At 38.9% G+C, this 23,628-nt stretch overlaps 1 protein-coding gene across 1 annotated transcript in view; it reads left to right on the top strand.

The window, feature by feature from the left end:
* The window catches only part of WDR70 (WD repeat domain 70), a 308,270-nt gene that overhangs the window by 260,623 nt on the left and 24,019 nt on the right, over window positions 1–23,628 (top strand). The window contains exons 14-15 of the mRNA XM_058564205.1: window positions 19,809–19,909; window positions 21,577–21,656. Coding sequence (XP_058420188.1) covers window positions 19,809–19,909; window positions 21,577–21,656 — 181 coding nt within the window. The remainder of the gene's footprint in view (window positions 1–19,808; window positions 19,910–21,576; window positions 21,657–23,628) is intronic.

Raw genomic sequence — 23,628 nt, 5'->3', positions numbered from 1 at the left:
TCAAATGGAAGAAAGTGAAATAAAAATAATGACTTTTCTATTTGTTATTAATATTAACTCTGGCCTTCCCCTAAAAGATAGGGAGAACTTGAAGTTTTTCTACCAGATTTATTCATTTACTTACTACAAGCTGTATTCCTGCCCCTTAGTATCATGGGCATTGGTTGAAAAAGATATAACTGTTGTTAAAATTATGTTAATTAAGATACAGTTTATATATTTACCAAAAGAAGGGGAAAATTTCTTATTTAAGACTCAGTTGTCTGATTATAGAGATAGCTTACTACGTGTACTGAGAAGAAAGTGAGGTCTATATTATGGGGGAAAAAAACCCCGAAATTTCCATGAAAGTAACAACTATATTTTCTTCTTTATTTAATTAAGTGAAGTTCTGAAGACAACTTGAGTTCACATTATTTTTACTCACCTTGTAAGATCTGATTCTTCATATATGCATTTCAGTGAGGACTATCAGATTAGCGTTTTGTATTTTAATTGTATTTTTCTGATTATAAAAGTAGTACATACTAAATCTAAAAAATTGACAATGTAGAAAAGATCCTTAAGAAAGTAAATATCATATCTAATCATATCACTCATAGATTACGCCCAGATATGGCATTTAAATTAATTAATTTTGACGTCCAAGAAAATTGCTATATATGTTAACATATAGAATGACATATAACATATAAAATGAAAGTAACACCACTTTCATTTCACGTAAAAAGTTTTTGTGTTCTTATTAGGAGAGAATATTGATATTTTAAATCGAAAGAGATTGAAGAGGAAGAATAAATGGGTATAATGGGGCCATGAAATAATAGACCCTTCATGAAGCAAGCTATTTATCTTAATTTATAAGTGTAAGGGACATGCTGACCATTCAGACCACAGTCATCTTCCATTATTTGTACATATGGAGGAGAGCAGGAAGGTCATTCAAATTAATGGATATTCCAGAAGTCTTCAGAGTTGGCTTTGGAATGTATCTTTGTTCTTACATTTGAATATAAATATAGCTAATCTGGAAATTCACTTCAAACAAATTAACTCAGCTGTGCCTGTGAAAGCTTGTCTCTGAAGGAGTTGAGGAACTCATGTGTTCTTCCATTTTGTACTGGGAATAGACTAATGATCTGTCTTACTGATATGAAGTCCCAGCTCAGGCAGAATTGCACCTCTTTAAAAGTTTTCTAGAAATAAGGGAAACAAGTGGTGTCTTTGCCTAGTCAGGATCATACGAGGAATAGTACACAGAGGGAACTTGAGCTATCGGTTCAGTTGCAAATGCCAACTGAAAATATACTTGAAAGAAAGACTATATTTGGCATTTATCTGCCTTCTACAATATAGTGAAACCTTCTTAGTATGAAGCGCAAAGGGTTGGAAAAAATGGGCTTTGAATTAACTAGCTTTCCATTATCTGATTTTTATTAAAGAATAGTCAGGCATCTGGTTGACTAGGGAATAGCAGTTGCTTTGAATTATGTATTATTTTGTATAAAGCAATATCAGCTTAACGTTATTTTACTGTAATTCATTGTCTTGGGAAGATTAAACAATGCACATTCTAGATGGATCCTGATTAACATATTTGTATTTAATAAAATATGTATATTTTCCCACAGCCAAGTGATAAGACATATCAACATAGGTGTATGGAGCATTTGCTCATTGAGAACAGAAAGGCAGGATTTATGAGCACTGGGTGTTTCATGGTTTTCCGAGATGTGTGAATATTTGATAGAGAACTTGGGAGTAAGTAGGAGATGATGGAGTTTTAGTGTAAATCTGCGAATACAGCAGTTACATGGTTCTTTCTCTAGCACTGCCTTTTCCAGGGTGAAGAGGGAACTTCCAGCATGGCTGTTAAGACAGTGTTTTACGGTCAAGAAGCACAATGATCAGTCAGTACTATTTTCTGTAGGAGTATTTTCTTTATTCACTGAAGAAAAGAGATGCCGTTGGGCTGTGATGCAAAACACTATTGCGTTTTTGCTACTTTCATGATGTGGATTACTAAACCCTTTCTTGAGATTTCCTGGATCAAGCAACATACGTCCCAGAGTTCAATCTAAACAGAAACTGGAACTCAGCTAAAGTCCCCTACTAAGTTAGCTTCACAGTGTTCAAGGGGGACTGGTATCAGTAAGACTCGATGAAATTACTTTTCAGTTCTCATTGCACCTAAAAGTATCATGCTATGGATGTTCTAGGATTTGGAGATTACAGTCGAGTGCTCATCTGTAGGCGCAATCAGAATACAGAACAGTTCCATCACCCCCTGAAAACTCCTTTGTGCTATTGCTGTAGAGTCACACTCTCACTGCCTCCCCGCCTCCCCGCCCCCTGCTCCTAACCCCTGACATTACCAGTTTGTTCTCCCTCCATCACTATAGCGTTGCCTTTTCAAGAATATGTTATGAATGGACTCATGCAGTATGTAACCTTTTTAGACTAACCGACTTCTTTCGGCAGAATTTTTAGAGATTCATCCAAGTCATTGTGTATCAATAGTTTGTTGCATTTTATTGCTGAGTTAGTATTCCGCTGTGTGGATATAGCACAGTTTGTTTACCCATTAAAGGACGTTTGATTGTTTCCAGTTTTTGGAGATTATGGATAGAGCTGCTATAAACATTCACATATAGGTTTTTGTGTGAACATACATTTTCATTTCTCCATGGTAAATATCTAAGTGTGGGCTTACTGGGTCATATGGTGAGTGTTTGTTTATTTTTTTAAGAAAATGCCAAGCCATTCTTCAGAGTGGCAGTACTATTTTGCATTCCCACCAATAGTGTATGCATTTTCCACATGTTCTACATCCTCAAACACTTTGTATTGTTAGCATTTTTAATTTTGTACATTCTAGTAGGTGTGGAGGAGTATCTTATCGTAGTTACAATTTGCATTTTCCTAATGACTAACAATGTTGAATATCTTCAGGTGTTCATTTTCCATTATTATAGCCTCTTTGGTGAAGAACCTGTTCAAATTTTTTGCCCATTTTTAAATCAGGTTGTTTGTTTTCTTGCTGTTAAGTTTTGAGAGTCCTTTATGTATTCTAGGCACCAAGTTCTTTTTAGGACATGTGATTTGCAAATATTTTCTCCCAGCTTGTTGCTTGTTTTCTTCTTTTTTTATTGCAGTAACATTGGTTTATAACATTATATAAATTTCAGGTGTACATCATCATCATCATCCAAGTCTTGGCTATTGTGAATAATGCTGCAGTGAACATAGGGGTGCACGTATCTTGACGCATTTGTGTTTTCATGTTCTTTGGATAAATGCCCAGCAATGGAATAGCTGGATCATATGGTAGTTCTATTCTTAATTTTTTAAGGAATCTCTATACTGTTTTCCCTAGTGGCTGCACCAGTTTGCACTCCCACCAGCAGTATATGAGAGTTCGCTTTTCTCCAAATCCTCTCCAACACTTGTTATTTCCTGTCTTGTTAATTATAGCCATTCTGACAGGAGTGAGGTGATACCTCATTGTAGTTTTGATTTGCATTTCCCAGATAGTTAATGATGTTGAACATCTTTTCATGTGCCTTTTGGCCATCTGTGTGTCTTCTTTGGAGAAATGTCTGTTCAGATCTTTTCCCCAAGTTTTTAATTGGGTTGTTAGTTTTTTTTTTGTTGAAATGTATGAGTTTTTATATATTTTGGATATTAACCCCTTATCAGATGTATATATGGTTTGCAAATATCTTCTCCCAATTGTTAGGTTGACTTTTTGTTTTGTTGATTGTTTCCTTTGCTGTGCAGAAGCTTTTTAGGTTGATGTAGTCTCATTTGTTTATTTTTTCTGTTGTTTCCCTTGCCCAGTCAGACATGGTACTTGAAAATATGCTGCTAAGACCGATGTCGAAGAGCATGCTGCCTATGTTTTCTTCTAGAAGTTTCATGGTTTCAGGTCTTACATTCAAGTCTTTAATCCATTTTCAGTTAATTTTTGTGTATGGTATAAAATAATGGTCTACTTTTATTCTTTTGCATGTGGCTGTCCAGTTTTCCCAACACCATTTATTGAAGAGACTTTCCTTTCTCCATTGTATGTTCTTGGATCCCTTGTCAAAAATTAGCTGTCCATAGATGTGTGGGTTTATTTCTGGGCTCTCGATTCTGTTCCATTGGTCTCTGTGTCTGTTTTTGTGCCAGTACCATGCTGTTTGGTTTACTATAGCTTTGTAGTATATTTTGAAATCAGGGAGTGTGATACCTCAAGCTTTGTTCTTTTTTCTCAGGATTCCTTTGGCTATTCAGGGTCTTTTGTTGTTCCATATAAATTTTAGGATTCTTTGTTCTATGTCTGTGAAAAATGTCATTGGAACTTTGATAGGTATTGCATTGAATCTGTAGATTGCTCTAGGAAGTTTGGACATTCTTCCAGTCCAAGAGCACCAAATGTCTTTCCATTTCTGTGTGTCATCTTCAATTTCTTTCAACAATGTTTTATAGTTTTCAGTGTACAAGTCTTTCACCTCTTTGCTTAAGTTTCTTCCTAAGTATTTTATTCTTTTTGTTGCAATTGTAACTGGGATTGTATTCTTAATTTCTCTTTCTGCTACTTCGTTGTTACATACATACAACTGATTTTTGTATGTTGATTTTTGTATCCTGCAACTTTATTGTATTCATTTATTATTTCTAAAAGTTGTTTGGTAGATTCTTTAGGCTTATTTATATATAAAGTCATGTCATCTGCAAATAGTGACTGTTTCACTTTTTCCTTTCCAATTTGGATCTCTTTTATTTCTTTTTCTTGCCTGATTGCTCTAGCTAGGACTTCCAATACTATGTTAAATAAGAGTGGTTAAAGTGGTGAAAGTGGGCATCCTTGTATGGTTCCTGTTCTTAGAGTGATATCTTTAGTTTTTTGGCATTGAGAATGATATTAGCTGTGGGTTTGTCATATATGGCCTTTATTATGTTGAGGTACTTTCCTTCTATACCCATTTTATTCAGAGTTTTTATCATAAATGGATGCTATGTCTTGTCAAATGCTTTCTCTGCATCTATTGAGATGATCATGTGATTTTTATTCTTCATTTTGTTAATGTGGTATATCGCATTGATTGACTTGCAGGTGTTGAACCATCCCTGCATCCCTAGAATAAATCCCAATTGATCATGGTGTCTGATCTTTTTAATGTATTGTTGTATTCAATTTGCTGGTATTTTGTTGAGGATTTTTACCTTGATGGTCATCAGTGATATTGGCCTGTAATTTTCTTTTTTTTGTGTTGTCCTTGTCTGGTTTTGGTATCAGGGTAATGTTGGCTTCATAGAATGAGTTAGGAAGCTTCCCCTCCTCTTCAATGTTTTGGAAGAGTTTGAGAAGGATAGAAATTAAGTCTTCTTTGAATGTTTGGTAAAATTCACCAGAGAAGCCATCTGGTCCTGGACTTTTATTTTTTGGGAGGTTTTTGATTGCTATTTCGATCTCCTTACTGGTGATTGGCCTATTCAAATTCTCTATTTCTTCCTCATTCAGTTTTGGAAGGTTGTATTATTCTAAGAATTTATCCATTTTTTCTAGATTATCCAGTTTGTTGGCGTATAGCTTTTCATAATATTCTCTTATAATCTTTTGTGTTTCTGAGATGTCCATTGTAATTTCTCCTCTTTCATTTATGATTTTATTTACTTGAGCCTTCTCTCTTTTTTTCTTGGTGAGTATAGCTAAAGGTCTGTAAATTTTGTTTATCTTTTCAAAGAACCAGCTCTTGGTTTCGTTGATTTTTTTCTATTTTTTTTTTTTTGATCTCTATTTCATTTATTTCTGCTCTGATTTTTATTATTTCCTTCCTTCTACTGATTTTGTGCTTTGTTCTTCTTCTTTTTCCAGTTCCTTTAGGTGCACTGCTAGATTGTTTATTTGAGGTTTTTCTTGTTTGTTGAGGTAGGCCTGTATTGCTATAAACTTCCCTCTTAGAACTGCTTTTGCTGTATCCCATAAATTTTGGCATGTCGTATTTTCATTTGTCTCCAGGTATTTTTTGATTTCTCCTTCGATTTCTTCATTAACCCACTCATTATTCAGTAGCATTTTGTTTAATCTCCACATATTTGTGGCTTTTCCAATTTTCTTCCTGTAGTTGTAGTATTAGAAATTTCATACCATTGTGGTCAGAAAAGACGCTTGGTATTATTTCAGTCCTCCTAAATTTATTGAGACTTATTTTGTGGCCTAATATGTGATCTGTCCTGGAGAATGTTCCAGGTACATTTGAAAAGAATGTGTATTCTGTGGTTTTTGGATGGAATGTTCTGTGTATATCTACTAAGTCCGTCTGGTCTAATTTGTCATTTAAGGCCAATGTTTCATTATTGATCTTTTGTTTGGATGATCTATCCATTGGTGTAAGTGGAGTGTTCAAGTCCCCTACTATTATTGTGTTACTGTCTATTTCTCCTTTGTGTCTGTTAATAATTGCTTTATATATTTAAGTGCTCCTATATTGGGTACATAGATGTTTACAAGTGTTATATCTTCTTGTTGGATTGTTCGCTTTATCATTATGGAGTGCCTTTCTTTGTCTCTTGTTACAGTTTTTTTCTTTTAAAGTCTATTTTGTCATATATGAGTATTGCCACCTCAGCTTTCTGTTCATTGCCATTTTCATGGAGTATATTTTTCCGTGCCTTCACTTTCAGTTTGTGAGTGTCTTTAGGTCTTAAGTGTGTCTCTTATTATGTAGCATATTATGCCTTTTGATTGGAGTATTTAGTCCATTGACATTTAAAGTAGCTATTGATAAGAATGTACTTATTGCCATTTTGTTACTTTTTTTCTGGGTGTGTTTCTTGTTTATGATTACCATGAGGTTCATATATAATAACCTACATATACAGCAATCTATATTAAGTTGATGATCTCTTCAGTTTGACCTCTTGCTAAAAGCTCTACCCTTTTACTCCCCTCTTCCCACATTTCATGTTTTGATATCATATCTAACCTCTTTTTTGTGTGTGTGTATCCATTACCCTCTTATCGTGGAAATAGATAATTTTAGTACTTTTGTCATTTGACCTTAATATTAGCTTCATAGGTGGTTGATCTGCTACCTTTACTGTATATTTGCCTTCACTAGTGATTTTATTGCTTTTTTTGGATATTTTTCTTATTCCTATTTGTGGTCTTCTCTTTTCCAGATAAATAAGTAGCTTTAACATTTCTTGTAAGGCTGGCTTCTTGGTGATAAACTCCTTTAGGTTTTGCTTGTCTGGGAAGCTCTTTATCTCTCCTTCCATTCTGATTGATAACCTTTCCAGGTAGCATATTCTTGGCTGTAGGTTTTTTCCTTTCAGCACTTTAAATATATTATGCCACTCCCTTCTAGCCTGTAAGTTTTCTACTGAGAAGTCAGCTGATAGCTTCATGGGGTTTCCTTTGGATATAACTTGTTACCTTTCTCTTGTGGCTTTTAGGATTCTCTCTTCATCTTTAATTTGTGTCATTTTAATTATGATGTGTCTTGGTGTGGGCCTCTTTGAGTTTATCTTTTGTCATTTTAATTATGATGTGTCTTGGTGTGGGCCACTTTGAATTTATCTTGTTTGGTGCTCTCTGCACTTCCTGTACCTGGATGTCTGTTTCCTTCTTTAGGTTAGGAAAGTTTTCAGCTATTATTTCTTCAAATAGATTCTCTGCCCCTTTGTCTCTCTCTTCTCCTGGGACACCTATAATATGGATGTTAGTGTGCTTGATGTTGTCCCAGAGGTCCCTTAGACTGTCCTCATTCTTTTTCTTTTTTCTTTTATCTATTCAGCTGGGGTGATTTCCTCTCCTCTATCGTCCAACTCGCTGATCCATTCTTCTGTATCGTCTGCTCTGCTATTGAGTCCCTCTAGTGAATTTTTCATTTCCAGTATTGTATTCTTCATTTCTGATTGGTTCTTTTTTATATTTTCCAATTCTTTGTTGAAGTTCTCACTGAGTTCATGTATTCTTCTCCCAAGATCAGTGAGCATCCTTATGACTTTTTGTTTGAACCCTTTGTCAGGTAGATTCTTTATTTCTGTTTTGTTTAGTTCTTCTTCTGGGGTTTTGTTTTGTTCCCTTGCTTGGAACATATTCCTTTGTCTCCTCATTTTGACTCTTTCTCTGTGCTTATATCTGTGTGTTAGGTAGGTCAGCTATGTTTCCTGATCTTGGAGAGGTGGCCTTATGTAAGAGATGCCTTATGAGGCCCAGCAGTGTGCTTCCCTCTCTTCACCACTTCCAAATGTTCCAGGAGTGACCTCTGTGTGGGCTACGTGTGTCCTTCTGTTGTGGCAGATTTGCTCTTGCTACAGGTGCCAAGGGACGCTAGGCTGTCCCCCTGGCTGGCTGGTTGTAATGCTCAGCTGCATGTTGTTGCTATGGACCCTTCAGTCGCTTTATCAGGCATGAGGAGCCCCAGGAAAATTGGCTGCAAGGTCAAATAGAATATTCCTGTTGCAGTTTTCTGTTAAGTGAGTAGGCTCCCAGCATGACTGATTGCTAGGTTCAGGGGCTCACAATTGCTGTAGGCCTCTGAACTGCAAGGCTGTTGTCAGCTCTCTCAGGATTGCAGCTGAGTGGGGCTTGCCCCGGGCATGGGAGCACCCAATTGTTTCAGGCTTAGGAAGGTGGAGCTGATCCCCTATGTGGCTGTTTAAGAAGCACAAGTCTGCTGCAGCTGACAAGCCCCACCGCCCGCAGAGCCACACACACCGTCAACACAGTCCTGCCCCGTGCGCGCGCTCCGACCCACTGAAGTGGATGGACCCAGTCGCCCCACTGCAGAGGCCCCACACACTCCAGCAATGCTCCACACACTCCACCCACTCCTCATGCATGCCCTGCCCTGCAGAGGCAGACCCACTTGCCAGGCTGTAGAGGATCCAGGCACCCTGCCTGTGCAGGCCCACAAGTTGCCCAAGGGCTTGCTGTTGGGTGGGGCCAGTCCCTAGGGTGGGCTGCCTGCCCTGGCTGAGCTGGATTAAATCAGTGCTCTAGTGGATGGAGCAGACCCTGGACTAACAGGCCAGGGGAAGAACTCCAATGGCGTCTGCCAGTGTCTGTGTCAGCACGCCTGTACTAGGTCACAATAATGACCACCACCAATGTTTCAGTCCCTGGAGAGGTCTCTCTTTTCACCGAGATGCACCCAGAGCCTATCAGGTGAGTCTTTTCACCAAAGGACTGTACACCTTTCTTTCTGGTGATTTTAGGTTGCTTTCCAAAATGGGTGAATTTGTGTGGGGACCTGTTAAGAGCCAACTTTTTTCCCCTTATGTATGATAGCTTCTCTGGGGGTATTCCCTGTTGTAGTTAATATCCAGCAAAGCCAGATATTATGACGCTTGTCTCGGTTGTGCTGAGTCCAAAAGCTGCTTATAGCGGTATTGCTTCCCCGCTCAGATCCCGTGCTCCTCCAGGAAAGGCTTTGTACCTTAGGATTGCTCCTGGTTGGCTGGCATGAAGCGCCATGGCTAAGGTGGCTTTTTTCCTCTTCAGAAAGGAATTTCTGCCTCTTCCACCTCAGTCAGCACTGTCCCTTGTTGCAGGGGTTCTTTTTATCCATTTTTCAGTTCTCTCTCAGGGGTAATTGTTCCAAGAGTAGTTGTCAATTTGTTGTGTCCATGGGAGGAGTTGAGTTCAGAGTCTGCCTACACCACCATCTTAACACCGTCCTCTTTTTCTTAATAGTTCTTTTACAAAACAAAAGATTTTAATTTTGATAATGTCTCATTTATCAGTTTATTCTTTTATAGAAAGTACTTCTAGTGTCACATCTAAGAACTTGACTGACTCCAGGTCATACAGATTTTCTTCTGTTTTCTTCTAAAAGTTTTATGTTTTACATTTAGGTCTGTTGTTCATTTTGAGCTCATTTTATGTAATAGGGTGAGATATAGGTTGAGGCAGGACTAGGGTGAGGCTCAAGCACAAAATTTAAGGAGGTGCCAAAAACCTCGGTAATCAAGATAACATTTTAATGCAACATTATAAAAGAATCAAAATTAATCCAAAAAATTCATGATGAATAAAATGCCAATATTTTAAATAAAAATAGGATCAGTAACAGTGCTGTGCCAAGCCATTTTATAGCCTGAGGTAAAAGGAAAACTCAGTTGGACTGATCCTGTCTTTATTTAAAACTTTGATATTTTGTTCATCAAAGATTTTTTTTTTTTTTTTTTTCCGCAGGGGGTATGGAGTACCAGAGTGGAGGAAATGGTAAACTCACTTCTGCTTCAGTGATACTTTGAATTCTGGACTAATTCCCCAATCCACCTACTACTTACTACTCTTTACTCTTCAGAGTCCTCAAGTAGGTGCGCCATGCCTTCTGTCCAGGTTTTATAACCACATTCAGAAGGAGAGACTGAGTGGAATGTGTTTTCTCTGTCTCACCCAAAACCATTTTTTTTTTTTTAATTAAACAAATTACAGTGGTGATCGGAAACACATAATGAAATTGTACAAATTGCAGCAGATGTGCCTAGGAGGAAGCTTCCAAGATTGCTGCACATTTGCAAGGACATTCATATGTAGGAAATAAAATAATACCATTGATCCCAGTATGCGTCACCTCTCTTACTCCGGTGGTATGTTCCCTTGACATAACTACACCACAGGCAAAGCTACTGGCTTTTGCTTAATTAGCTGCCATCTGGCATGAGGCATACCTTGCTCAGTTTCTCAGTATTATCTTCCAGAGTCCATCTCCTTGCCCACCTGAGAACTATGGCTTAACTCTCCTATATGAAAATTAGACTTAATTTTAACAGATTTACAACCTCCCTAAAGAGTTCATTCTTGTTTATGAAATCCCTTACCATCAGATCTTTTTTTTTTCTTTACTTTTAGCCTCACATTCTCATGCTTAGGGCCTACATCCTTTACTCTAGTCCTCATGGAGTTGGAGAACAGCTGGTCAACATCCTCTATTTCCTTGAAGATTATAAAGTTACTGTTCAGCCTTGTCTAAGTGAACCAGGCTTAGTTGTTTTTTCTTTTTTAACGTTTCCTTGTAGGTCATATTTTCTCAACACTTCTGTTATCTTTGATGCTCTCTTCTTAGCCATTTCTAAATTCTTTAGTGACCAAATTGGAGTAGGGTTCTCCTCAGTGCCATGTGGGTGGTAAGGGCATTATATTCCTAATGCTTTGCACAATACATGGCACATAGTAGGTGTTTGGTAAAAATGTTTTTGTTAATTTTGCTTTACCTTTTATTTTATTCTAGTATGTTCTTATTGGAACTTACTGTAATAGCCTATTCCCTACCACCTTCTCTTGTTTTTGTTTTTTGTTAATAGGTTTATCTAATTAATTTGGAATTTCAGAGCATAAATATGTTTTCTTTTAGATTTGATGAAAGAAGTACACATTTTATTTTCTCTGCTTCTTTAAAACTTGATCCTTTTTCAAACTTACTAGAAATAGCTGTGTTTTGAGTTTGGTGGAGGAAACACAAATGTACTATGGATGCTTAAAATACTGGTAATTTAAAACTCTAATGAATATAATTTGTTTAGGTTGTTATACTGTTAATGAATATGATCTGTTCCCTGGATCTATTTTGTAAAACACACTGTGCTTTGAAGTAGAAATTACTTGCTGGAATTTGTCACCATGTTTTATCAAAAATCGAATCATTGTTCCTCCTTCCAGTAGAAGACAAATTGTGATACACTTATCACTTCCTTTTTCTTCTCATCTCTAGTCTCTTTTAAAAGAAAAATTTTATAAGTTTATTTAACCAGTAGACTCTTAATTCAGGTACAGTTATTTAGGTTCTCCATGCAGCCTTTTTCTTTGCAATTATGCTGACTGTAGGAATCCAGATGCAAAACCTATAGTGAGATGTCTTTTCCTATGGTTACTGTTTGACAGCGATCTCATTTGGGTGTTACAGTGAGATGAAGGGCCCTCACATGCTGCTTCAGGCTTCGTAAATCGTGGAAGGCAGAAGAATGAGGACTGAAAACAGGGCTTGTCCAATTTAATAGTTTATCCATTCTCTAGAGTCATTTAACCCGGTACCAGGCTATATTAAAAGGCATCTACTACTTATTGGTGTCAGCAGTTTCAAGGAAATGTTTTCTGTTTACTGTTTTGCTTCCATTTCTAGTCAGTAGAAACAACCAGTGTTTCCCTTTTGATTAAATAGAAACTATTTTTTCCTTCTCTGCACAAAAGTTTGGTGTTTTGTTTAATTGGTATTTAAACTTGTCTGTATTTCCTAATATAGCCATGATTGCCATGAATGGCAAACTGGACGAAAAATCAGCCACTAGATAATGCAACCCTAAAAAAGAAACATACTTGACTCCTCTATAAAATATCAGGAAAGGAGAACTTGATTTTGTAGATGTTTCAAGGTGTTCAAAATGACACACTATTCTTTATATAATGTATAAACATACAGTACAATAACGACTGGTGCTCTGTTGTCTAACCCCAGCACCATATTACCTCCCACTGATAGAAGACCAAGTGAAGGACTTTACATCTTGTAGGATTTTCTATGACAGTTTTTCCCCTTCCAACCTGAATTTGATGAACAATCTTTGGTAACAAGTTTTCCAGCTGTTCTATCAGAACTCTGGCCAGACTTTCACAATTATATATAGTATGGGGAAGAAAGAGATCTATAATTAACACATATCCCAGGATAGCATTTTTTTCTTTTTTGGAGTGATAGATAATGTGTGTCTTGTATGAGGAGGGGTTGTGAGACCCCCAGAGGGCTAAATAAAAGAGTATTATTTGTAAAACATCTTCACCTATACTTTATTAAGATAAATAGTGCTTTATATATCCTGTGTAGTTCATCTTTGAAGATTCAGCTTTTCCTGTATTTTTTTGGTTGTACATACTTGACAATTTCCAAGATCTGATCATATATATTTCTTATCTAGTAGTTTGGGATTTAATAGTTTTATTCATTTGTGCTTATTTATTCAGATAAACAAAAGAATTTATGGTTATTGTCCTTATGCCCATCTCTATTGATAAATTAAGAAGGGTGTAGGGGCCTGGGTCTGTGTAGATTAGATTGAGAGAGATGGCCTTAGGTAGTGCTTCCCAAGCTTTTTCACAAGCTGCTCCCCTAAATAGATGATAATATGTAATATAAACCGATAAGGCTACTCTTTGCTGGAAGTGACTTTCCTGAGGCTCCTTACTTTTCCTGGAGTCCCTCTCTCAGGCCTGAGAGGCTCCATATCTTGGCACACCACAGTGCATCCTGTGCCCACCAGTGGAAAGCTCTGCTAGGATTTTGAGAATGTGCCTCCAGTAAGTGCTACGTCTAAGTGGACTCATTGGGGTATGGGGCTTCTGGGGTATTTGCCTTGTAGGACCCACCACCAGTGTTCCTCACCCTGTGGGCTCCAGTTTCCAGCCTCCTGTTTGTTTCCTGCTCCCAGACTGTCGTTAATAAGAATAATTACCACGTTTTCTTCAGCCATTATTTGTGATTTCTTTGCCGTTGTAATTTCTTCTCAAATAGAAGGATTGGAGCAAACTAACATTTAGTGTTTTGAATTAGATGAAGAAAATTGTATTTAATTTTCTTACCCAAGAGACCTTCCATTTTCTCTGAGAACTTTTTCTCGTGATGAAATTCTTTAGGCAAGTTTATTATCAGTTACAGATGTGATTCATTTAGTGCCAAGGACAATTACCAGTTTCCAGATTTTTGCTGCTTTAGCAGTTACCTTAATTTTAGAGCATGGGCTGTAAATGAACTGATTTTAATAAATGCATTTTCCATGGATTTGATGAGAATTAATTTGATAATTAGGTGCCAGTTTTTAAGAAGCATAATCTATGCATCTGTACCAAATATTATGGCAGGTGTAGAGTAACACTTTTCCTTGTTTAGTTTTTCTGCAGCAACCCCTTACATTTATAAAAGTGCTATGGCATTTTTTCTTTTCACTATTGAGCTTCTATCTGGTTTGTCAGAGAGAGAATTATTTGGGGCAGGGAAGGGGGAAGATTGAAAAGATTTCCAGCAAAGAGTGACAATTGTTACAAGTCTGGCCCTATGGTAGAACTTCCTTGGAGTTGGAGGAGTGTGGAGGAGGAAAAAAGGATAAGTGCGTGCTCACTTAGAGAGAGGAACAGAGAAAATGTCTGTCTTTAATCTTTTCCATTTGAGGGATCTCCATGGAGATCAGGTGGGTGTTGAAGAGTCTTATTTATTGGAGACTGAGGCTTGCTTCCTGAACTTTAGAGGGATGAGGCCAAGCCCTATAGCCCATGCATACTGCAAAATAATCCAAGTTTGGGAAAAGCAAAGCTTTGGGAGGACAGGACAAATAGCCTGGAAAAGTTGAAAGAATTCCCGTCTTACTCTTCTACCTCCCTGGCTCAGTATTTTAATGTGGAAAGGGGTTTTTCTTTCTCTGTGAAATAAAACTTGGGCTTCTGGAAATCTGAAGAAAGTTCCTTCTCCAGTACCTTTCCATTTTCATCTGCCTTCTTTTTATTTGTTTTGGACTCACATCTTGATCTGTGTTCTGAGCCTTGGGGATCAGCACACGTACGGCCGTTCGGATGTATTGGGTAGTACTGAGGATGTCCACGACTATGAGGCTGCCTCTGTACAAGTCTGCAAAACTGTCTGACAGTCTCCTTCACAGACAGGTGTAAGGCTCTTTATTTGAAAATTCTCAAAACTACTTGTTCTCCCAAGGAGTCACTGAGTTAGCTTATCCCTTCTTATACTATATGACAAAAACCAAACATGTAAAACCAGATGGAGTTTGGTTTACAGTGTGGGTCAGCAGCTGGGAAGGATCAGGAAATGGTGTTTCATCATAATCATCTTTAAGATATAAAATTATGAAGGATCTTGGGCTTCTTTTAGCATGTAAAGTAGAGTCAGGATGTAAAGATGTTTGGATATGTGCATTACAGATGCCTAAGATGTTACGCAGGCATTGATTTCTTTTATAGTAACATTTGTGAACTGGGTAGTAGTGGGCTTTTTCCTTTATGATTTTAATAACACCGTCTGCTTTTTGATATAAACTTGCTAAGATTTCTACTTCTGGGTTAGGTGGATTTGGAAATGATTTAAAATCCCCCACATCCCTTTTCTCCTCATCTTCTAAAATAGGACTTTGCGTAATTAGTTGTATAAGGGAATCAGCATTGGAGTTGGAAAACCTGCCTGCTGATCTCAGCTCCTCTATATACAAGTGATGTTACCTTGGGAAGGTTACCCACCCTCTGACAAACCTCAGTTTCTTCTCCTTGTGAAATGGGGATGAGATTACTAATTTTGTAGTATTGTTGTGAGGATTCAATTATTTTAAATAACATAAAATTCCAGATACCTAATAGTTCCCTTCCCACCGTGTCCTACAATATAAATTCATTTCTCTCATTGGTTACCTCCTCCTCTCCTTATTTGCTTCATAATTTCAGTTAAAGTAAACCAAAAAGCCACAGAAATAAATTATTTGGAATATTTTTGTGGCCTTATCACTTTTTTTTTTTTAAGTGAGGAAGATTGGCCCTGAGCTAACATCTATTGCAGTCTTCCTCTTTTTGCCTGAGGGAAGATTGTCCCTGAGCCAACATCTCTGCCAGTCTTCCTCTATGTTTTGTATGTGAGATGCTGCCACAGCATGGCCGGATGAGCAGTGTTAGGTCTGTGCCCGGGATCCGAACCCGCAAACCCCAGGCTGCCGAAGCAGAGCGCGAGAACCTAACCCACTATGCCACTGGGCTGGCCCCAGTATGGCCTTTTCACTTTTGCTAAGGGGTAATCCCAAAATTCCTGTTTTGGAATCTTGACACTGCCATTTGTACACGGTGCTCTCTTCTTCCCCAGCCCACCCCCCTCTTTTTCCTTTGGTCTCTACAGTGAAGAAAGATTTCTATGTTGAGCACATTAAAGTCTTGTAACTCTTTCTTGTCATCTTGCTAATTATCCCCAACCTCGGTTATCGTCTCTTTGTGGGTGCTGCTAGAGCTAAGTACTTTTGGGGCAGATTCTGGTTACTCTGCACTGCCAAATTATAATGCTGAAATGAAAGTGGGCTTTGGTTTGAAAGACTAAACCTAATTTCATGCTAAAATGGATTGCAGCTTAGGCAGCTCGGGGAAGCCATTAGTGGACCCACATGTTTTAGTAAGATGAAGTAGATTAGTGTAAGAATAAAACGCTTTATCAGTTTAATTAAGGAAATCAGTATATTAAAATCTGTAGACTAGTTTCAGAATCTGGTTCTTTGCACTACAGTGTCCTTCTGCCATTTGAATCTCATGATACAATGTGAAAGCTTTTTCTTTGAAATCTCATGTCATGACATTCTTCTCTGGTCCTTCGATTCAGATGTGCTCTCTTCATTTGCTGCATCGCTCAGTAAATCTGTAGGTCTGAGTATGTCAAGCCCACAGTCACAGAAGCACCTCTTCAAGAACAGAGAATGAAGGAAGTCTTGGGTGGATGGGCGATTGAGTGAATGCACTCTTTCTAAGTACTTACAGCTCATCTGTCTTCTGATGGTTCCTTGGGCTTCTAGCAGGCACGTGTCCCATTGTTGTTAAGTAAAGCCCTGTATGGATGTTTGACAAGTTAGCAGCGTGGCAGCTCTGCTTGCTCCCCAGCCTCGCCTCTGTCTCAGGGATTGTTTGGTTTGGCAGATGGCCAGCTCTCTGCTATAAGATGCATTTCCTTGACAGGACAAAGTGTGGAGCCGCATTAGCTGCAAAGTTTACAAAGGTTAGCTAAACACACACAATAAATATTAATAAACAAAAAAGGCCCACCCACCTTTGACTTTGAATTCTGTTTCTTCATTCCATGTTTTGGAATCCCTGTAGTATTTGATTAATAACCAGTCTTAGGGTAATTGAGCCTTAAGTATCCTTTGCCGAAGTCAGACTGCTCACAGAGCCCTCATTGGCGGCTTTGGTGACTCATCGCCATAGTGGATGGAGCTCTGGAATGACTGTTTAGTTCAAGGGGTCTTATTTGCCTTCTCTTTGCTTCTGTGTGAAAAGGGGGATAAATGTGCTTCTCCGTAAGAGTTTATGCTGACCAGCCGTATGTGTGTCTAAGAGCTCTGGAGGGTAAAGGATGTGAACAGAAACAGAGGTACAGTGCCCTGAACTTGGACTCCCTGGAAAGCAATCCGACGTTGGTCTGTTGGCCTGGACGGTTGCCCTTCTCAAACATTTACACCCTCAGTGTAGAGGGAGAGAGTAACAGTAACCTGCTGCCCCTGGAAACTGCCTATTTGGCTGAGTGTCTTGGAATTTACCAGGCCTACATTGTGGATCTTTTCCAATTCTGCACCCTGCTCACTTGAAAACATATTTGAGAACCAGTAATCTTAGATTGCTTAGCCCAACTTCTAGAGAACCAAGGAAGAGAAATAACTTTAATACTGTGCCCTTAAGATTATCCTGGGGCCATGTGTGGGTGGCTGAGATTTCTGAAGATCCATAAAAGCCCCTCTCACTATCTTCTCTTGCTCGCTGGTTCATGCACATCCCTCTTTTTAAGACCACATTAAGAGGAAGCTAACCTTACTGCATTTGTAGGATACTTGAGAGTAATAATGACCTGGAAAAATAAAATTATTCCTCATAGGTAGTAATGATTTTAACTTGAAAATTGTCTCCAACTCTACTTAGCAAAGCAATCCATTTAGGCTTGCTTGAACTGTAACTTTTAATTCATTTCTTTAGCAAACATTCAGTGAGCACCAGACATGCGTCTAGGCACTTGGGATACATTGCTGCGTAAGACAGACTTAGATCTCTGCCTTTGGGGAACATACGTTCCACTGGGGGAGGCAGACAATAAGCACAATTAACAATAAATTATATATTATGTTAAAAGGTGATACAGGATATAAAAAAAGAAAAAGAAGAATAAAGGGAGTTGTGGGGTACAATTTTAAATAGGATGGTCTAGGTAGCAGTGATGTTTAAGCAGAGACTTGAAGGAGATGAGTATTGGCTTGGATGAACTTATTCTAGATAGAGTTTATGAAGTATGTTTGTGCCTCTTCTCATGTTTCCACATACCTGGCTGTAACCATCTGGAAATTTCCAGTGGTCTAGGCATGGTTCTCAAATTAGTCTCAGTGGCAGAGCACCTGGAAATCAGGCTGTACTTTGTAGACCATGAGCTATTGATATGCTTCATTCTATCTTACCAACCAGGCACGGTTTTATTAGGAGAAAATGTGACTCTTTATATGCATGCGTTATAAAGTGTGTTCCATGAGCATGTATACAAAACAGTGAAAACCCCCCCAAAAATGTCAAACTGTGTATGATTTACTATTTTCAAGTTTTTCAGTTAATATTCACTCACTATTATGTACGTTTTATCATCTTTTAGCACTTGCTAGTAGACATTGGGTAGCAGGCACCATAGATTTAAGAAAAATTGTGGGAAGAAAGCTTAAAATTGTGAAAACCTGCCCTTTTAATTTAATTTTCCCCCTACTGACAGGGAAAACACAGTCCCTCTGATTTGCTTTTCTCAATAGAACATCTCTTTAGTAGTGCAGAGCTTAAGAACGACTCTTCTAGAGTATTGTCAGACATGCAGTAGAAGTCCTGAAGACTCTTAACATTTCCTCCGTAGTTCCTTAGGAATCTCAGAAAAGGATTTGTAGCCCTTTAACTCTACGCATATTTTTTTGCCAGTCAGGTGGGAGCCAGAATTTCTCTCAAAAGGGAGTGCAGAGATTCCCAGATAGTCTGTCTTAACAAAAGAGCGGGCTGGTTAAGGGGAAGAAACCAAAGAAGTTCAGCCCAAGGTAGACTTGGGAGACAGAGATGCCATGATTTTAATTTTACTATTAGAATGTAAAATGGCATTATCTAATTGTATCCTTTTTTCCTCAGTCCTTGTACATTGTTTGGCACGTGATAGGTTCTTAATAAATGTTGAGTTGACGTTTCCACTCATTTCTTGTTCTATCAGAGCGAGATCTGCAGAACCTAGCACATGGTGTTTCTGCCTACCAACTTTAGCTTCATCTTTTTTCTCCTTAATTCTATCCCTGCTGTTCCTCCCACCTCTGCGCTCTTACTGCAGACAAAAATTAAAAACAGGTTGTAGTTCTCACGGAGAACTTGTGGTTCTTTTTGACCCCAGAGCACCACTTATTTTTCTCACCAGTAATGAATTCAAAGGATCATAACTCCAGTGAACCTTCTCTTAAACAGTGTTTCATTCAGGTTAGTGTCAAGTCTGTATTCTGTATTTCTGTTTTACTTCTGCTATTGTCCTGCTGGTTTATCTCATAGATAGGGACATATTATTCAATGCCTGCAAATATGTGTTGTTCCTAAAAAAGCTTTATGAGATTTGGATCTTTGTGAACTAAAAACAATAACCACCTGGCCTCAGTCTGCTGTCTAGAGGGACATAACTGTGTGTGTACAAGCATGAAACACTGAGATCTAAATCTGCTTCGTTAGTAAGCAGAACTGAATTATGTGGGTTCAGCGTTCCAAGATGCCAGCCTCACATGGCAGTGGAGCTGGGAAAGCCTAACTTTGTGGTTTCAGGGCTGTCAGGAAAGGAGAGGAGGGATGTCAGGAAGGGAACGTCTTTTTTATTTTTATAGGGTATCATACAGATAATAAGTGATGGAACGGAACTTAACTTCAGGAACACGGCCTTATAGTTTAGAAGAAAATGTCCGAAAAGTTACAGGTAACCATCAGGATGATACTCAGTTTAGTAAACTAGCCATCAAAGTACCAGCAGGATTCTTTCCATTTTTATTTGACCTCTTTAGTTGATTACCTTGCCTTTCCTTTTCAGAGTGTTGTCCGCTGCCTGTGGCATCCAAAGCTGAACCAGATCATGGTGGGAACTGGAAATGGATTGGCTAAAGTCTATTATGACCCCAACAAGAGTCAGAGGTATTTCATAAGTATTGCCTGTTTTAGATGGATGACAACAACTGGGGGGGAGGGCTTTTTTTTCACCCCTGCTCTTATTTATTTCCCCCTTTGATGGGGATCCACCCTTTTAGAAAATGCAGCTGGCACAGAGTAGAGCCTCAGACTCCTAGTATTGTGCTTTAAAGAGGATTTGGGTATCGCCCTTGATCTACACAAAATTCAAAGTGAAAGTTTCCTGGGGATTTGCAGTTCTTTAGCTGAAATGTTGAGTGCAAGTGGGGGAGAAGGCCTGCCCACTTTGCATACCACCCTGGATGGTGGCATTAGCAGTGATGCATGTAAGGGATTAACAAGCAGGGAACTAGCCACTTACAGGAAATGGAACTGGCTAGTCCATTTTGTTCCCTTTCTGTTTGGGCTTTTATCAGGTACCAGTTGGATGTTTGGCAGGGTTGTTCTCTGCCAACAGAAGGGGACAGCACAAATACTTCCCCGTTTAACCCCTTGCTCAGCTCAAATGCCAAAGTTAAGCATCCCAATGTGTTTCAAGGGTCCAGAAACTTCACTGGAGGCTCAGTTGGTCCCTCAGATATTTCCATTTTCCTTGGGCACAAAGGTGGACTTCTGTCACCGCTCAAAAAAGGATGGTTTTGTTTCCCTCTCTTAAGGTACAGGGACTGATTAGCTGTTTCTTTAGAGTAAGGCTTGGTTAGTTAGTATTGAAATTCATGTGCTAAATTCATTGGGTTTCCTTCCCCATAAACCTGTTGTGAGGTCCCACATCCTTTGTGGGGAAAAGAAACCCATCCTCTGTTAATGAGTATTCATTGACCATAATTTGGTTCTGAACAGAAACAGACAGTCCCGTCTTCCTTCAGAGCTTTCTGGACTAGAGTTGGAACCCTTGCCCTATAAAATAAAGTTATATATTGTGGTATTTAAGAACAGTAGGATTTTTTTTGTTTGTTAATAAAGAAATTGAAAGTGCTAATGTAATTAGCATGAGAGGGAGTCTGTTCCACTTGAGCAACATTTGATAGCATACCCCATTTGATAGCATCCATTTAGCAGGCACTGTCTTTGGAATCTTTACTTTAAGAAATTTGCTTATTTGTGGTTGCTCCACCTGAATGGGATAGCTCATCATTGCGGAGGAGAAGTGAAATGTTCTAAGCACACTTTTGGTTAATCCCCCACATTCTCGGACTGTAGCCCCTTGGCAACACTGCCAAGGACTCAGTTCTAGATACTTGTACTCTTGTATTTGAGAAGTGGACAAATGCCACTTGGGGTGTGGACCACCCAGGTTGTTTTCATCTGAGACATAAACTAAAATTTGAACCCTGTGACCTTTAGGGTGAAAAGGTTGATTAATGTTATTAATATCTAAGATTTTAATTTTAAGTTATTTCTGTAGATTTTTTTAAATGAGCCTTCCGTTGCTCAGTTACCTCTCCAACCCTTTCACTCAGTAGTAACCACTGACGGACAGACTCACTTTTCTGTACATTTAATCTCTTATCACTGAGAGCTCCATCTGTTGCCATCCCTTAGAAAGTCAAGGAGTTGGTGAGATGGCGTGCACAGAGTGTGTTCCTGAAAATATCTAATGCTTTTGACATAGACTTTCTGTTTCTAAGACCAAGTGAAGAAAATAATTTCTCTCCCCCCGCCCCCCACCTCAGGGGAGCAAAATTGTGTGTGGTTAAAACCCAGCGGAAGGCGAAACAAGCTGAGACTCTAACCCAGGACTACATCATCACCCGTAAGTTGTTAGCATGGTCTCTCCATCGTACATCTCTCTTCTATTCTAGTGTGGTGTTGATCTCATGGCTTTAGAGACAGAAAAAGCCCTCAGAGTTCAGGCATATATTACAAAATATCCCATTTATGTGGACAGGACTGCAAGTCATGTAATAGCTAACCCCTTTAGCTTCTGTGACTCATCACAGACAGGGTTATTTTGTGTAACTTTCAACCCAAAAGGGAAAAGCCTATTTGAGCCTAATGCATTACTCCATAGCAGCCTTTTAAAGAATAGCAATCTGTTCTAAGAATAAACAAGAAAGAGTGCTGGTCTTGGAATCAGGAGACCTGGATTAGTCTAGTTCTACCACTGACTGGCAGTGTGCTGTTGAACAACTGAACTTTATCAGGAGAGTAAGGAGACTAGGTGAAGGGTCTCTTCCAGCTCCCTCTGAAATTCTGTGACCATGTGATCGACTGATCCAGAGACATTTAGATATAAAATTAACTACCTGGGGTATGATCAGAAATCTTATTCAGACAGAGCAGCTTCTCTTGGGTTTGTCGCACAACCTCATTAATCTGGAAGATTTTTGTTTCCCAGAGCCGAGGTCTCAGACCTGTCACAGGTGGTGGCTGGGAAGGAAATCTTGGATGCGATAGCAATGGTCGTTAGTAGATGCCCCTGTGGACTTTATCATTGTCTCAGTCTAAAGCCCAGGGGGCGCTGTACTGCTGGGTTTTCTCCTTGGTGGTGGGTCTCCTATAAGACTAAGTTCCTTGGAGCTTATGATGAGTAAAGATATCTCATGACACTTTTTGCAAGAGTAGAAGTGTTAAGGTCGGTGTCATAACCAGTGTAGCTCCTGTAATTACACGCGGCCTACTGAAATTCCTCCAGTTGTTTGAAGTGAAAAGCTATTTTTCTCCCTCCTAAAAATACTGTTGTGTCGTGTTGCCCGACGGAGTGACGGGTGGCTGTGTTTCTCAGGCAGAGAAACTCATGGCAGGCATGTTTGACTGCTGAGTGATGTGGTCCTGGCCCAGGCTGGTAGTAGGGGTAGAGGGTGAGGGATACTGGGAGTGTTTTTGAGGTGTTAGAGATGTTTCTATCATTCATATTATAAATTCCGTTTAAACCTTTCCCTCCCCCAGTCCCCTGGAAAAAGTTTTCTCTTTTAAAGCAGGTTTTAATCTGCATGTATGCATCCAAAGAAATTATTTTAGTTACTTTTTTTGGTCAAAAAAAAGATAGTTAATTCTTCCCCCAATAATCTTATCCCTTTCTCTGAGAGTATCACACTGTTTCCCTTTTAAATTTGTATACTCTTTTATATTCTGAAATTTAATTCTGACATTAAGTAAACAACCAACAACAATTGGACAAATATTACTTTGATTTTTATTCTTTTGTTTTGTTCACCATGTAGAAGTAGGGATAAGTCGCCATCAAGTCACCATGTCAGGAGATTCAGGCACCCCCGTGCATTCAAGGCAACCTTTATCCCGGTTTCAGTGGGATAAGTGCTCCCCTCTTCCGGTTACTCAGTGTTGTCTCCTCCTGAGAGGTGGTCACATTTCAGAAACGTGTGAAGTGACTCCAGTGTTTATGAGACATCTGAGGAAACTTCAGGGCTGACAGGCAAGCTATTGGCATTATTCATATTTGGGTCCTGTAAGAAAAAATAAGAGGCAGCCCCGTGAAGTGTTTCTTTTCAAAACCACAGAAATTAAGTTCAACTGCTACCCATGGTTTGGGAGATGGGGAGCCTCACCGATGTTTCCATGACAGTATTAGACAGTATTTCCTGAGTGCCATTAGTTGCCAGGAGAGGTGAGCAGTGAGACTGGTTTCAAGCAAAATTGGCTAATTGGTTACAGTAAGACTGTCTTTTATTATTAGATGAAGGCTGTCATCATGACTTCCATTTCATCTTTCAGTTAGTCATGCTTTAGCTATGTTTTTGGATGGAAGGGTTATTATCATAATG

The sequence above is a fragment of the Diceros bicornis genome, chromosome 20 (assembly GCF_020826845.1).
Source record: "Diceros bicornis minor isolate mBicDic1 chromosome 20, mDicBic1.mat.cur, whole genome shotgun sequence".
Taxonomy (NCBI): domain Eukaryota; kingdom Metazoa; phylum Chordata; class Mammalia; order Perissodactyla; family Rhinocerotidae; genus Diceros; species Diceros bicornis.
The sequence above is the reverse complement of the archived record's forward strand: the minus strand, read 5'-3'. Positions and strand labels throughout refer to the sequence as shown.